Source organism: Rhinoderma darwinii, chromosome 1 (genome assembly GCF_050947455.1).
Source record: "Rhinoderma darwinii isolate aRhiDar2 chromosome 1, aRhiDar2.hap1, whole genome shotgun sequence".
Lineage (NCBI taxonomy): Eukaryota > Metazoa > Chordata > Amphibia > Anura > Rhinodermatidae > Rhinoderma > Rhinoderma darwinii.
In genome coordinates, this window is record NC_134687.1 from 39316988 (window position 1) to 39334169 (window position 17182).

Genomic DNA, 17182 nt, shown 5'->3' on the forward strand with positions numbered 1-17182 from the left:
ACACACGCAGTCACTGATTAAATGTTCTCAACAGGCCAAAATTCTTTCAAAAAATAAAAATAATCATTCATGCAGTATTGCTTTACGTTTTGCTGCAGTTTTAGCTCGTTGACTTGATTGGGGAATACATTGGCATAAAAAAAAAAAGTATTAAAACCACATATTTTGAACAATTACACTTCCCATCCCACCACTACTGGTACATATGAATCTACCCTAAAGAAGAATAGCTCTCTTAACAAGGCCATCAATATACATTTTACATACAGAGCAAAGGTAATAAATGCCAGACAAGCAAAAAAACATTACATACTGTATCGTACTCCAAAAAGAAAAACTTTCAGAACACCTAAAAGTCCTATGCTGATGACAGCAGTAGAGCTGTAGGTAGGACGTTGCAGAAAATGTGTCATTCACAAAAGGAAGTTGATTTATGTGGTAAGAAGTTGGAAGTCACGAAGACAACCCCATAAATGAGATGTTTATGATGCGGCCGGTGTATGAGCTGTGCGGAGTCTTCAACAAATCAAGAATACGCGATACATGTATTTGTGTAGATATGCATTTGTGCTCAACAACCGGACATTTTATTTTTACACAGGGATTTCAATGCGAAGGGACACCTTGATGTTCATAATATCCATAAGGGACATTGCAGTCTGTGGTAATAGATCCAGCACACTGATGTAGGTGTAAATGCATGGAATCTTAATTGTAGAAATTACTCCATTAAACATAGTCTGCTTTTGTAGTTTGGAACGCCCCCACAACAGCAGTCTGTTATTGGGGGGGTCAAGACTACAATGGCATGAATAGTGTAGTCTGGAGCACCCACTCTATAAAAGCAGTCTGGCTGTGTAGTTTGGAGCGCTGCCCCGTATAGCAGCAGTCTGGAGCTGCCCCGTAACAGCAGCCGTCTGGAGCTGCCCCGTAACAGCAGCCGTCTGGAGCTGCCCCGTAACAGCAGCCGTCTGGAGCTGCCCCGTAACAGCAGCCGTCTGGAGCTGCCCCGTAACAGCAGCCGTCTGGAGCTGCCCCGTAACAGCAGCCGTCTGGAGCTGCCCCGTAACAGCAGCCGTCTGGAGCTGCCCAGTAACAGCAGCCGTCTGGAGCTGCCCAGTAACAGCAGTCTGGAGCTGCCCAGTAACAGCAGTCTGGAGCTGCCCAGTAACAGCAGTCTGGAGCTGCCCCGTAACAGCAGTCTGGACATCTCCCTATAACAGCAGTCTGGATGTGTAGTCCGGACCTCCCCTTATAACAGCAGTTTGGCTGATAGTCGGCATATATCCAGTCACACACTGTGTAGTGTCTGAGTATTATGGATGGATGAGAGAACACATGCATTTTAAAAATAAAATGTAAATCATAACTGAATGCATTTTACAAACACATCCCCAATACAGTTATTTCCCCCTATCTTTTTAGCTAGATTACTTAGTTACATTGGAGATATATATATATATATATAAAAAAAAAAAAAGAAGACTCCATACCTGTGCCGGCACAAGCTGACCAAGCTCATCATACACAGCCGTGACGGAGGTATTAAGAGGGACACGAATATATGTGGTCACGTTCCATGCCAGTGGGTTATAGACCGTAATATGAATTAGACCTGTAGGATATATAAAGAGGGTATTGAAGAGCAAGATCTAGATTTGCGGCTTTAGTCCCCGTCTCTAATTTTACCAACCAGTATATCCAGTTAGAGTTGAACAATATCAGACATTTTTAGACTGTAAAAATATTGAGTCAGTAATGGCAGTAACAATATATAGGATGATAAGGATCTGTTCAAATTCACTTCCTAGTTTCTGTTTATAACAGAAACCAGGACGCAGTGCTAGCTCCATTGTACCACAGATACCATCGGCGCCAATGGATTAATTGACTCATAAAAGGCGTCCATTGGATCTGCAGAGGTGTCCGTCATTTCGGTGGGAAGAAAAGCGGAACTGCATTTGTGTGCTACACGGATGGCCACTATCAGAATGAACACAAAAAAAAAAAAAAAGCACTTAGGCTGGGCTCGTTTTTGTTGTGTTTTTTTTTTTATTTTGGTAGATAAACTCCAATATCTATTAATGGTAGTTCATTAACCAAAAACAAGAAACGCACGTTAAAACCGCAACAAAAAAAGCGCAGTGTGAACCCAGCCTTAGGCCTCATGCACACGACCGTAAGGATTTTTACTGTTCGCAAATACAGATCCGCAAATACAGATGCACATCCATAGACATCCGCAATTGCGGAAGTGCCCATAGATTTCAATGGGCGAGTCAGTGCCGCAAGAATACGACATGTTTTATATTTTGCGGTTTATTTCTATGGCACAAACCCCCATCCGTAAATATATTGAAAGATGTCCGTGGCCGTGTGCATGTTCGTGTGCCTTACATTAAAAAAGAAATCTTCTAAATCGCCGATATAATGCTTTGGTATACTTCGTACAGGCAATCTATTAGGCCATGCCTCATGGCCTAATAGGCGGTTGCTGAAGGCAGATCTGGGAGCTTTTGTTAGTCCCCTGGCTGCCATGGAAACCCATTGGCATCCCACGATCTAGCCGCGGGGTGCCAATGGGGTGACAGAGGGAGCCCCCTCCCTCTGTCAAACACATTAGATGCCGCTGTCGCTATTGGCAACTAATAGATTAAATAGCAGTTGCGGCTGGAGCCAGGCTGTGTATAACAGCCGTGCTCCTGCCGCTGATCTCGTGGGTCCAGTGGCAGTACCCACGAGATCAGAGTGACGGATATAGCCATCGCTATGCAGGAACAAGCTCCTGCTTAGGACGGATATATCCGTTGTTCGTCGTTAAGGGGTTAATTTAGATATATTACATACATTCAGTTTTAAGCATTTTATACGTTTTTTTACTCTATTAAAGGCATGTACGTGAAGGTTTACTGATATTCTCTGTCATATACCATCAGGGAAGTTGTGTGCATACAGTATATACAAGACTGCTGTACTGATTCTGCAAGATATATATATATATATATATATATACAAACATACATACATACACACACCTCATCACATGGCAGCAGCATGTATACCCAATATATACATACCCTCACCATTCTCATTTTTTTTTCTAGGGAATTCCACATGCCTTATAATTAAAAGATTTTTTTTGCCACTCTACTTTTACAGCATAGAATCGGAACAAGTCATAGAAATCTGATCAGTGGGGGCCTGACTGCTGGGCCTCCCATCAATTCTCAGAATGGGGCCGGCAAATTCCCGATAATTGGTCACAGTGAGAAAACCTAAAAAACAAACAGAGAAGCTGCAAAAAGATTTTATATCTCCTGTCCAATATACAACATAATTACATAGTACCCCTGAAAAAAGACCTATGTCCACCACATTCAGCCAACGTTTGGTATACTAGGACTTCCTGCAGGTCATTTATGCCCCCTGTAGATTATATCTGAGAAATGGTGTGAGGTTGGTATACAAATATGGGTGTGATACAAATTAATCATTCCGCACACTATAGCTTTGTATCGGTACAACTTATTCTAATACTAATATAAGTAAAATACCTGGATGTTCATTCCTCTCATAGCTGAATTGGTCCATAATGATGGCTTTCATCAGTTTTTGTACACCGGTCATTCCTTGATGTAGGTGTGCCACATACATATCTCCGACCTTAGGGGATTCGGTACCAGTGATGCCGTCATGATGCTGGACCTATAAAGAAGAGCCTAAATATTATATGCATTACTTATTAACCCACTCTTTTTAGGGACATGTCTATCATCAAACTGTTGACCGTTTCCCATAGAACTGGGGATCGTTTTTTTAAATCCAATCAATCATAGGACATCATTTGCATGGAGTTTGTATATTCTCCCCGTGTTTGGGTGAGTTTTCTCTAGCTCCTCCGGTTTCCTCCCACACTCTTAAATATACGATAGGTTAATTGGCCTTAGCATCTGTCCGATATAGGGAAATTAAATAGTGAGCACCAGCAGAATTGGGAATGCAGCTCTGGAGTATAATACAGGTTGCAGCTAAGGATTACTACAAAATAAGAGATGTGATGTCTTTACAAATGTATTCCAATTTTTATATAGATGATATGTAAATGTAAACTGTTGCTTAGGGGGAATGTGTCATCAGAAAATGAACTACTGTTTAAATCAAGTTTTTATGTTATACTTATTTTTTATTTATTTTTTCTATGTCATTATTTATCTAAAAAAAATATTCCTAAAATCTTGCAATTTTCACTCCGGCCACTGAGCCTGACAATAGACTGACCCTTCCTGTTCTGTGGCGATCACTTCTCAGCAGTCATTTCATTATTATCACAGGCAGAATTACAATGAAAAGGTAGCACCTATATATGGAGAATACAGGATCCACCATTAACAATAGGTGATGGACACATCTCCCCTCCTCCCCCCTCCCTACACAGTGACCTCTGCGCAGGTTACAGAGCATGCCTAGGAAACTTTCCCATAGAGGTCAATGGGTCCCCTCCTGTTCACAGGTTTCTATGGTCCATGTCGCTGCTGTAAAGCAAATCTCTAAATACCGTTAACAGCAGCTCAAGCAAGATGGCTGCCGCCATAATCATGTACAGAAAATAGAAAAAAAGAAATCAAAACAGATTAGAAAAAAAAAAAAAAAAGAGTATGTTTCACTATTTGGTTTTAATTAGGGAAAAAAAAAATATAGGCGATACAGTCCCTTTAGGTATTAACATACACTTTACGTTGTGATGAGAATTGTTTTAACTCACCTTGAATGACCATCCAGCCTTGAAACCATTCCCAATTCCCCATCAATACTTCACTAATGAGGGTCCATGATCAGGACATTTATTTTTCTCATATCAAGGTCGCTGTACTTTTATGATTAACCTCTAATGATCTCTGCAGAAATTACACCCAGCAAGTCAATACTTGGTCACAACCATCAAGTTTAAAATATACTGTGGGGCGCATATAAAACATAGCGCAAATAATAAGGGTATGTGCACACGCTACTTTGCTTTTACGTCTGAAAAGACAGACTGTTTTCAGGAGAAAACAGCTGCCTCGTTTCAGACGTAATTGCTCCTCCTCGCATTTTGCGAGGCTTCTCTGACAGCCGTATATTTTGAGCTGTGCTTCATTGAGTTCAATGAAGAACGGCTCAAATTATGTCTGAAAGAAGTGTCCTGCATATAATGTATATAAGTGCCCTGCTGTCAAACGACGACGCGTAAATGACAGGTCGTCTGCACAATACGTCGGCAAACCCATTCAGATGAATGGCCAGATGTTTGCCGACGTGTTGTAGCCCTATTTTCAGACGTAAAACGAGGCATAATACGCTTCGTTTACGTCTGAAAATAGGTTGTGTGAACCCAGCCTAACAGTCTAATACCGTAAAAAACAGTGGAACTGGCCTAAGGTAATAACTTTGAGATCTACTGCCATTGTGTAAAAATTGGGTATTTTAAAATATAGCTCCTTCTTGTAGCTACACTCTTGTCTTAAATATTAAGGTCCACATTTATTAATTAAAGGCTATGGACACCTTTGCGTATTTATTTTTATTGCAATGTATTTATTACAATTACATTACATTTATTGCAATTGGTTTTAATTATATAGTGTATAGGTTTTTTTTCTGCAGCTTGCATGAGTTACATTACACTACAAGTAGCTTGATTCCATTTATTCTCAATCCTGACAGTGGGCTCCCCGACGGCTCAGTCTTTAGCTCCTCTTCTTGTAAACGTGCACCCAGGGCCGGCCTTAGGGTAGTTGGCGCCCCGTGCGAAATTATCTTTCGGCGCCCCATGCCATTATAAAAAATGCCCCATAAAAAAGCATAATTCCTCCCCACAGTATAATGCCCTATATAGTGCCCTCACACAGTGTAATGCCCCTTTAGTGCCCCACACACAGTATAATAATAATAATATTTAATAATGTAATATATTATTACGCCTTCAAGGACACAGTATTTTGTCCTCTAATTGTGCCCACACAGTGTTATGCCCCCTAAGTGCCACACACATTATATTGCCCCCTGTAGTGCCCCTACACAGTATGATGTCCTCCACAGAGTATAATGCCCCCACAGCCCCCCTAGTAGAAAGTTCCCCCTGTAGATTGTGCCGTACAGCCTCCCTGTAGACAGTGCCATAATCCCCCACCTCCTCCTTGTAGACAGTGCCATACAGCCCCCATCTGCCCCTTGTAGTGTCATACAGCCCCCATCTGCCCCTTGTAGTGCCATACAGCCCCCCATCTGCCCCTTGTAGTGTCATACAGCCCCACCTCCCTCTTGTACACAGTGCCCCCCACCGCCCCCTTGTAGAAAGTGACATACAGCCCCCACCTCCCCCTTGTAGACAGTGCCATACTGCCCCACACCTCCACCTGACAGGATCCTTGCGTAGGCCGGCTTGATCCAGAGATGTCATCACACCGACTGCGCAGGGATCCTGTCCCTGCGCCTCATAGGCTGCAGGGGCCTCTGTAGCCTGTTACAGAGTTTCCCAACCTTTTCGGACTTGAGCCACCCTGGAAAAAAAAAATTCCTCAGGGTCCCCCTACCAAAAATTGTTTAGAGAAAGACAGAAAATAGATAAAAATAAGCACTACATTCTTAGGGTATGTTCACACAGCGTTTTTTGTAAGGCAGAAAAAATCTGCTTTTGAATTGACAGCGTTATTTGATGGGGGTTTTTTTAGCGTTTTTTTTTAAAGCCGTTGAAGCGAATCCAAAATACGCAGCAAAAAAAGCTCCAAAAGAGCGCCAAAGCTATTTTCTTCCTACTATTTATTTCAATTGGAGGTCAGAGGTGGAAACCACTTGAAGACCATCAGCCCCCCCCCCCACCACTCACAGTAAAATGACCATCAGCCCCCCACTCACGGTAAGGCTGGGTTCACACACACTATTTACGGACGTAATTCGGGCGTTTTAGCCCCGAATTACGTCCGAAAATGCGGCTCAAAAGCGTCGGCAAAGATCTGCCCATTAATTTGAATGGGTCTTACGATATTCTGTGCCGACGGTCATTTTTGCGCCCGCGTCAAAGAAAAGCCTGTCACTTCTTGAGACGTAATTGGAGCCGTTTTCCCTTGACTCCATAGAAAAACAGCTCCAATTACGTCCGTAATGGACGCAGCAAAATGCGCCTGCACATGCCATTACGTCTGAAATTCCGGAGCCGTTTTCTCCTGAAAACAGCTCCGTAATTTCAGCCGTAATGGACGCTGCCGTGTGAACATACCCTAAAATGACCATCAGCCCGTCCACTCACAGTAAAACGACCATTAGCCCCCCACTCACAGTAAAACGACCATCAGCCCCCCACTCACAGTAAAACTACCATCAGCCCCCCACTCACAGTAAAACTACCATCAGCCCCCCACTCACAGTAAAATGACCATCAGCCCGTCCACTCACAGTAAAATGACCATCAGCCCGTCCACTCACAGTAAAATGACCATCAGCCCGTCCACTCACAGTAAAATGACCATCAGCCCGTCCACTCACAGTAAAATGACCATCAGCCCCCACTCACAGTAAAACTACCATCAGCCCCCCACTCACAGTAAAACGACCATCAGCCCCCCACTCACAGTAAAACGACCATCAGCCCCCCACTCACAGTAAAATGACCATCAGCCCCCCACTCACAGTAAAACTACCATCAGCCCCCCACTCACAGTAAAATGACCATCAGCCCCCCACTCACAGTAAAATGACCATCAGCCCCCCACTCACAGATGCCCACTGTAGGTCATGCCACACAGCCCCTTTGTAGGTCGTGCCACACAGCCCCCTGTAGGTCATGCCACACAGGCCCCTATTGGTCGTGCAACACAGCCCCTTTGTAGGTAGTAGGGATGTCACGACACCTGAATTTGGACTTCAATACCGATACTTCGTGTAGTATTGCAATTTCGATACCAAAACGATACTCTGCCAACAGTAATAAAAAAAAGTTCTTCCATTTTCTGATGTGAGGCGCGAGGTGGGATGCTGAATTTAACCTCCATTTGCCTCACATTAATAGTAATTAACCCCATCATGTTTCTCAGTCATAATGGGTTAATGTGCGAGGTACATGATGGGGTTAATTACTATTAATGTGAGGAACATGGAGGTTAAATTCATCATCGCACCTCGTGCCTCACATTAATAAGTGAAAGCAGTTTTTTTTTTACAGCGTACACATCATAAATGACGCAAAAAATTTGTTGTGCAGGTTATTACGGCCGCGCCAATACTGAATGTGTATATTTTATGTATTGAGACTTATTTTAAGGTTTATTGTAAAAAAAAAAGGTGAATGTGTATTTTTTTAAATTTAACATTACTTTATGTTTTTACTTTATTTTTAAACTTTAATGTACTGGCATATATCAGTTGTTAGGACAGACCTAAGTATACCCAAGTATGCCCTAACAACAGGAAATATGGTAAGACAGCCCTGGGGTCCTTCAATAGACCCTGGGCTGTCTGCCTATATATGGTATGGCCCTCAATCGCGTCACAGGAATTCCCTGTGACGCGATCCAAGGGGCATCCCCCTCCTCACTTTCCCCTGAATGCTGCAGTCAGTTTTGATCGCAGCATTCAGGAGAATAGCGGCAGAGATGAGCGGTTTCTCTGATCTCCGCCGTTATAGAGCGGGGCTGCGGCTGTGTAATAGTCATTGCCCCGCTCCTGACAGAAGTGCGTGCGCGGTCAGCATGAGGTAATGCGGCCGGCGCTGCACTAATGAGCGGCGGCGCAGACACCGAAGACAGAACATGGGGGTGTTTTGTAGTGCGGCCGCCATGTTCTGTTTTCAGTGCCGCTGCTCATTAGTGCAGCGCTGGCCGCATCGCATCATCCTCGCGGCGCGCTCTTGTCAGGACTCAGGAGCGGGGCAATGGCTGTATTACACAGCCGCAGCACCGCTCTCATTCATCATGTATTACTATACTTATCGGTGTGGCTCGAACCATATGGGGATGCACAGTATCGAAGTTTCGATGCAGTGTGCATCCCTAGTAAGTAGTGCCACAAATCCCCCCCTTGCCGCACAGCCCCCTTGTAGGTAGTGCCACACACACCCTTGTAGGTAGCACTCCCTTCCTGTAGATAGCGCCACTGTAGCTCCCTGTGGCTGGGGATTCCGCTCCTTGACGGAGTGCTTGATGTCCATATATGAACAGTGACATCGGGCAACTAACTCCTGAAGCGGAATCCCTGTCCACAGCGTTGCCGACGCTGTGACCGGGGATTCCACTCCAGGAGAAGCCCCTGACGTCTCTGTCCATTTAGTCGGGGGGTGCCATCTACAGGGGTTCTGCAAAAAAATCTCCTCCTCCTCCTCACATCCACTTTGCGCTATGAGGAGGAGGAGAGAAAGCACATCCGTGGCAGTTGTCCAGAGGAGTGTCGCGGCCCCCCTGGAGGGTTCTCATGGGAACCTCATGTTGGGAACCACCAGCCTCGTAGATCGCAGAGCAGGGTGATACCTCCCTGCTCTGCTATAGTGTTCAATAGTATCTGCGTCTTTAGCACGGCCGTATTTACAACTCACGCTGCCCTAGGCACTAAGCCTGAATATACCCCATTAAAGGCCTATTTAGTTTAGCCAATTATCATCATGATTCGCCAGTTTCTGACCAATTATAATGAGATATTTGGTCAGTGTTAACAAAGGGGAAGATCAATGATAAAAACTTTGCTTATCGTTAATCTCTAATGAGAAAAAAAAAAAGGTAATACACCCGGCCGTAGTCATAGCGATGCGTATTCTGTTCTGAGCGTAGCCCGGCCTCCAGGGATGACGATGCTTCCCATGTGACAGCTGCAGCGGTCACATGGACCACAGCGTCATCGCAGGAGGCGGGCTACGCTCAGAGAGAGAGAGAGAGAGAGAGAGAGGGACTACGGCCGGGAGCATTAGCTTTTTTATAAAATTTATTTCTGCAGTTTTTCCGCCCAAAAAACTGCACCAAAATTTGGTGCCGTTTTTCAGGTGAAATTCCCTGCGGTTCTCAGGATGTATACACTGTGTCGTTTTACGTATCCACCCTGTGTGTTCCTACCCTTATAATCAAGTTGCTCTCCCCGACAAATATTATCTCTAAGGGCTTATTTAGACAAACGGGATATACGTCCGTGCAACGCGCGTGATTTTCATGCGCGTTGCACGGACCTATATTAGTCTATGGGGCCGTGCAGACATGTGTGTGATTTTTATGCTGCGTGAGTCCGCTGCGTAAAAGTCATGACATGTCCGTTCTTTGAGCGTTTTTTGCGCATCACGCACCCATTGAAGTCAATGGGTGGGTGAAAACCACATATGCCGCACGGAAGCACTTCCATGCGAACAGCGTGATTCACGCACCAGCTGTCAAAAGGATGAATGAAAACAGAAAAGCACCACGTGCTTTTCTGTTTACAAACATCCAATTGGAGTGTCATAATGATGGCGGCTGCGCGAAAATCACACAGCCGCGCATCCTATGCTGCTGCCGCACGGAGCTGTCAAATGCATTTTGCGCAGGCAAAACGCCGTGTTTTTTGCGTGCACAAAAGGCACACGCTCGTGTGAATCCAGCCTAAGGGTAAGGCCACACGGAGCGGCCCTGACACGGTCGCAACGCAGCTAACAACCACGCCGGCACCATGTTCAGTGCGGCTGTCAAACAGCCTGTTAGTGGCCGCACGTATTCCGGTTACATTCGCACGCGCACTGCCGCTCCATTCATTCTCTATGGGAGTGCCGGAGATAGCCGAGTGCAGTATTCGGCTTTTTCCGGCGCTCCCATAGAGAATGAATAGGAGGTAAGTTGTTGTAATTTGCAAAATCGTGCGGCCATAAAGGGTATATTAATTCATGGGCGCACGATTTTGCAGATAAAGGGACGGTTTACCCGCGTTAACATGCGGCCATGAATTAATACACCCTTTATGGCCGAACGATTTTGCAAATTACAACAACTTACCTCCTATTCATTCTCTATGGGAGCGCCGGAAAAAGCAGAACACTGCACTCGGCTATCTCCGGCGCTCCCATAGAGAATGAATGGAGCGGCAGTGCGCATGCGAATGTAACCGGAATACCCCTTAATGAGGTATTTGACAGCCGCTCCTACATAGTGCCAGCGCGGTTGTTGGCCGCGTTGCGACAGTGTGAGGGCCGCTCCGTGTGGCCGTACCCTAAAGAATCCTTTCTCCCCATACATAACGCTAAGTTCCCCTCCCCATGATTCATAATAAGCTCCTACACCACAAAATAAACTATACAGAAGTCCCCCTCCCCACAAAATACATTTATAAAGAATCCCCCACACTCCTATAGCATTTAGGGCAATGTCCCCTCACCCTCAAAATCGATCTGTAAAAAATACACTCAAAGTACCTCTAACCTAGTCTCCCCTCCCCCACAAAATCGATCTGTAAAAAAAAAAAAAAACATCCTGTTACACATCACATAAAGCCCCCTCTCTCCCCCTCCCTCACACAGCACATAAATAGATTAAGCTAAAGCTGCTGCTCTTCTTACCTGACTCTGGAGCTCCGTGGAGGAGTCTTCACTGGGGCAGCAGCACAGCAGGAAGGAGCTGCGTGAGGTGCTGAGTGTCTGTGACACTGCAGTACAGGCTGTGCTGATTGGTGGAGCAGACAGAAGCACCTGCTGCTCCTCCAATCAGCGCTCACTTCACGCAGCAGTGCAGAGGGAGGAACATTTCTCCTCTATTCTGCTCGTACCCACTGGCGCCCCCATTGCAGCATGGCGGCCGGCGCCCTGTGCGACCGCACGTGTCGCACATAGCTAAGGCCGGCCATGCGTGCACCTAAACTTAATCATATAAAATATGATTAGATTTGAGCTTACATGCGCGTATACAACAAGGAGGACTGGAGACTGAGCCGTGCGGTACCCCACTGTCGGGGATGAGACTGAACGGAATAGAGCAACTTCTGCTAGCTGCAGAAGAAAAACCGTACGGAATTTTTAATTAAAACCCAACGGCAGAAATGTTTTTTTTATTACCCTCATAATACAACACACACACACACACACACACAAATTAGTTTAATGCTGGATCCTACCATCCCCAGGTATATATGTAGGCTTAGTCCCAGTTCTGGGTGTATGTGCAGAGTAGGTTGCCACCTTATAGAGGTCGCCTTGTCGTGGCAGGTGGGCAAACACTTGATCAAAATGTGCACTAAGAACCTCCCTATTATAAGTAGATTTAGCAGTAATGTATATTTATTTATATTTAGTGGTTTAGGTTACATTGGTGTTCGCAGTGTGCTGTCGCCATTTTCTTGTGCGATTATATATTTTATATATATATATATATATATATACACACACACACACACACACACACACACACACACACAAAGCTGTTTGTAGCCAAGTGATGATGTGTGACATTCTAGCGGTAAAACTTGTGACTTTTCTCACTGCTTGCCACATTTGGCAAGCAACAAGATAATTGGATGTGGTCTCTAAAAGGAGATGTTGTTTAAGCCACATTTATGTAGAACAGGAACACGTTGCAAATTTTGACAATTCTGCATCTGCTCATAGCAGGAAGAAATTTAACTTCCCCACTGTCAGACTATTGAAAATACGCCAAATTCATTAGGGTGTGCAGCTTTTCATAAATTTGAGGCAAATCACTCCAAACTCCTGCTTTTCTTAGACTGGCATACAAAACGCCAGTAAATGTTGGCAGAACCTGAATTACTGGTAGCTTCAGGATTTCAGCTCAGACTCATTTGGCAACCAGAGGCTTTTGTGAACTGCTGTCAAAAGTCTACAAGGGTGGATGACCGGTGATGACAGGTAAATGGAACGGCGCTCATAGTGACTGATCTGAAAATGAGGGGAGGAACATTTGGATGTAATGAAAGGAGCCCGGACATCAAGGAGGGTTTCACATGGGTTTAGTCATCCCTTGGTTTTCTTTTGTTAATTTGGTCGTGGATTTTTTGAAGTGTTGGCTACCTCTTGGGCAATTTGCTAAGGGTTAGCAACAGTAAATAATTGGTAATGGTCAAGATGCCATGTGACCTGGTAACAAGTGAGGTTTTACTCTTGGACCCAGCAACAGGTCGGTCATTAGAAAGTGTATTTCCCATGTGACCTGCCTTAGGATGTTTAAAGAGGCTCTGCCACCAGATTATAAGTGCCCTATCTCCCACATAATCTGATTGGTGCTGTAATGTAGATAACAGTGGTTTTTATTTTGAAAAACAATCATTTTTGAGCAAGTTATTAACAATTTTATATTTAATCTAATTAGTTGCTTAATGCCCAACTGGGCGTGTTTTAACTTTTGACCAAGTGGGTGTTGTGAAGAGAAGTGTATGACGCTGACCAATCAGCGTAATACACTTCTCTTCATTCATGTCCATTTGTACTTAGCACAGCGTGATCTCGCGAGATCAAGCTGTGCTGTCACATACACCCACATTAACTTTACTGAAGTGTCTTGAGAGTGAATAGACATCACCTCCAGCCAGGACGCAATGTCTATTCACACTCCCGACACCATGGTAAAGTTTCTGTGGGATTTACTCACACAGCACAGCTATTTTTGTTACCTGCTAGGGGTAGAGGGGTCCCTGAGTCTTGCTACAAGGAAGCCTTAACATGTGAAGTATCACCTTTAGGTTTTCACTTGTCTGCCTCTGTTATAGAGAAATTTTGGAATAATGAATTCCTTTGTTATTCGCTCAAATTGGTATGACTTATAATCACATGACACAGGCTTGTAGGCTGAAAAGACGACTGAATGACGAAGGCTGCAGCCCCGTGGAATACAAAGTTAGACATCCTGGTCTTGAATTGATAGATATTTAAAGGACAGAAAGAAATCCAGCTGAACTTAGAGAAAAAGAATTCCCACACTTACAACACGTGTGGATTCTGTAGTACTGTCTAATTTTCACTTTTCATTGGAAGTACACTTCAAGGCCCAACATCAGTTTTACCTCTGAGACAGCCCATCGAAGGGCCCGCAGTTGTTCCAGGGCCCACATTTTGCACACGGCTCCAGAAGGATTCTTCATCAGATACTGAGTAAATGCAGACTCCCCAGCATAGAGCAATGAGCTGGCCCTGCGTGCTACTCCTTTCAGGACATTTCGGGATGCAAAGAATCCTGTCCAGGCTTGAAATGCATCTAGAAGTTAAAACAGTCAAATATGGTCAGCTATTAAGATGTGTAGGTTCTATATGTACTGATGAAGTATGCAAGAAATCTAAAGTAAAATCAGCACTCCTTTTACTAACAGATCATGGAACAGCTTATATATATATACACACACACACACACACACACACACACACAAACGCTTATGGTAGGCAAGACCTATTGAACAGGATTCTCTTCAGTTCAAGGTGTGAGGCATCTATGACAAGGTCTTTCTATCCATAAGTTGTGAGTGGAGCACCCCAGGACCGAGCGCAGCACCAGCACCGGGTACATTTAAAATGTAATTTGTGACGCCAACCCTTGCGGGCAATGTGCTCTGTGCTGGAGAGGATGGGAGTTGTAGTATCTGGCCTCAGTGTCAACGGTGTAGCCGGTGGATAAATGTAACTCGACCTTTCCTCCGCCACTCCCCCTGGGCTGGTACAGTGAAAGGGGGGCTGCACTCTTGTGGATGACGGTGGTAGTTGTCCCCCGGGGGCACACCCTGTGTAGTGTATCTCTGGCGGATGGGGTGCCCTTGATGTAGCGTGCAGATGAACCAGAGACAACAGTTCTTTGTGCAAATAACTCACGGTTTACTTGTAACTTGCAGATAACGATAAACAGCCGTTGCACAATGATGGAGGTAGTAGTAGTCAATCAGTACTTAGGTAGACAAGCTGGTGGTAGGTCTTTAATGTAGGTTTCCAATCTTTCTTCAATACCTTTTGGCTTGATAGCTATTTAGTAGACAGCTCCCTTCATTTCTATAGATCCAGTATATAATCTAGCTCCTAAATCTTTGCGAATAGTGGCAATAGCAGGTTAGCTACTTCCTTCTGATGTTGGGGAGGACGTGTCCTGGTGCTTCCCAACAAAGCCCACAAATACCTCTCCTTCAAAGATGACTATCTTTAGACAGCAAGGTTTCTTGGATGCTGCTACAAAGCTGGCTTTCAGGTGGCTTCTAGTAGGACTCAGTCTGTACTCCACCTTCCTTCCTCTCAGGCATCGGTGGGTGATGTAGGCCCAGCCAGTTACACTGGGGCCTAAAGCACTGCTGGAGGTAGCGTCTGATGCGAACCACATCCAGACTAAGACCCAGCATTACGGTCCCTAAACCAGGCGAAACCCACCTTCCAGCAACATCCATATCGATGCGCCCCCTAGTGGATACCTAATTATAAGACCTCCACAGCTTCTACTGTGATTTAAAGGGATAGTACATAATTATTACATTGCATAGGACAATTGGCTACAACGTGGAAAAACATTCAAAGGATTACATCCACTTGCTGCACAACGTAGTGGAACAGAAGTACCATTTCTGGGACACTACAGAACAACAAACCTGAAGAGTAAGGGAGGAAATCCTGGCTACCCCGAACTTCCCAGGTCATATTCCTCTTATATATACTCTTGAAGTATTCTCTGAGGGTAGAATACTGCACAGTTAATCCAAACTCTGCTTTACTATTGATATAATCCAGTAACAAATCCATGTTATTGAACTGGACAGAAGAATTGAAGAACTGCTTGTCGCACCCCTGCAACGGTAACCAGGAAAATGAGTTAAAAAAAAACATCTAACAGATAACCATATAAAAACAACCGTAGATCAACAAGAGTGGTTTATCTGCACTGCACACAATATACCTGTTTAAAGGCTACGTACACCTTTAAAATCATGTCTGTTTGTTTTTTTTAATAAAAAAGTTCAATCAGTGAGTTTTGTGCAACTTTCGAAATACTTTTTATTAAAAATTATTTTTACTTTTTGAGATACAGCTGCTTTGTATCCTGTATACAGAGCAGATTTATTGTACGCCGAGACTTGAATCTGTCAGGTCAGCGGCACTGACGGATCCACCGGTTATCCATCACATTTAAGTTATGAACTTAGATGTGATCGATAACGGCTCAATGCTCGGTCACTGAACCAGTCAGTGACGCTGACCTGACGGATACAGGTTTCAGCGTTAGATACAACTGCTCTGTATACAGTATACAAAGCTGCTGTATCTTAAAAAGTAAGAAATTTTTTTTGCACAAGTGTGTAAGTGGACACCCACTGATCTAGAATGAATGGTTATCCTGAATAGACAACAAGAATTTTAAATCCTGATTAGCAGGAAGCTGCTTGATGGTCCTAGCATGAAGACCAGTAGAAAAGCCAGCACATTTTAGGTTTTGCAGCAGGTAGCATCTACATATCAAATAGGCCACAAATCACGTGTGGCTCTATCTGCAATATTCAGGGAGCAGGATGACAATTTATTTTTTTTAAGCCACGCCTCTACTCCCACCCAATCCCTGCCCACACCCCCCCCCCCATTCAGCCCACACAGTATCATGCTCCCATAGTGCCTCCCACACAGTATAATACCAAATAGCTGCCCCCACACAGTATAATGCCCCCATAGCTACCACGATACAGTATGAAGCCAACACAGATGTCCCCATGCAGTATAATGCCTATACATTCTCCCATGCAGTATAATGCCCATACAGATGCCCCCATGCAGTATAATGAACAAATTCCCCGATACAGCTTAATGCTCCCATAGCTGCCAATACAGTATGCTGCCCCTAGTGCCAGTGCCCTTGCAGATAGTGACACAGTGCCCATGTACCTAGTGCCACAGTGTCCCCTGTAGGTAGTGCCCCTATATAGTGCCACAATGTCCATGTAGATAGTGCCACACACCCATAAAGATAGCACCAGGCCCCCCCCTGTAGATAGCACCATTGGAACTCCCTCTATGAGCGGAATACCCAGCCAGAGCATAGGCCTGGGATTCCACTCCTAGAGGGTAGCCCTGATGTCACTGTCCATATATGGACAGTGACATCAGTGGCTACTACTTTAGCGGAATCCCCGTTGCCGACTCTGGCCAGGGATTCCGCTCCAGGAGGAGCCACTGACGTCAATGTCCATATATGGACCGTAACCTTAGGGGTTTCCTCTAAGAGCGGAATCCCCAGCCAGACCA

At 44.7% G+C, this 17182-nt stretch overlaps 1 protein-coding gene across 2 annotated transcripts in view; it reads right to left on the bottom strand.

Annotated features, from left to right (window-relative positions):
• MAN2B2 (mannosidase alpha class 2B member 2) overlaps positions 1–17182 on the bottom strand; it is a 54053-nt gene that overhangs the window by 23459 nt on the left and 13412 nt on the right. For both annotated transcript variants that reach the window (XM_075857825.1, XM_075857835.1), the window contains exons 7-10: positions 15541–15736; positions 13987–14177; positions 3555–3705; positions 1494–1615 (exon numbers count right to left, since the gene is read on the bottom strand). In XM_075857825.1, the coding sequence (XP_075713940.1) occupies positions 1494–1615; positions 3555–3705; positions 13987–14177; positions 15541–15736 (660 nt within the window). The remainder of the gene's footprint in view (positions 1–1493; positions 1616–3554; positions 3706–13986; positions 14178–15540; positions 15737–17182) is intronic.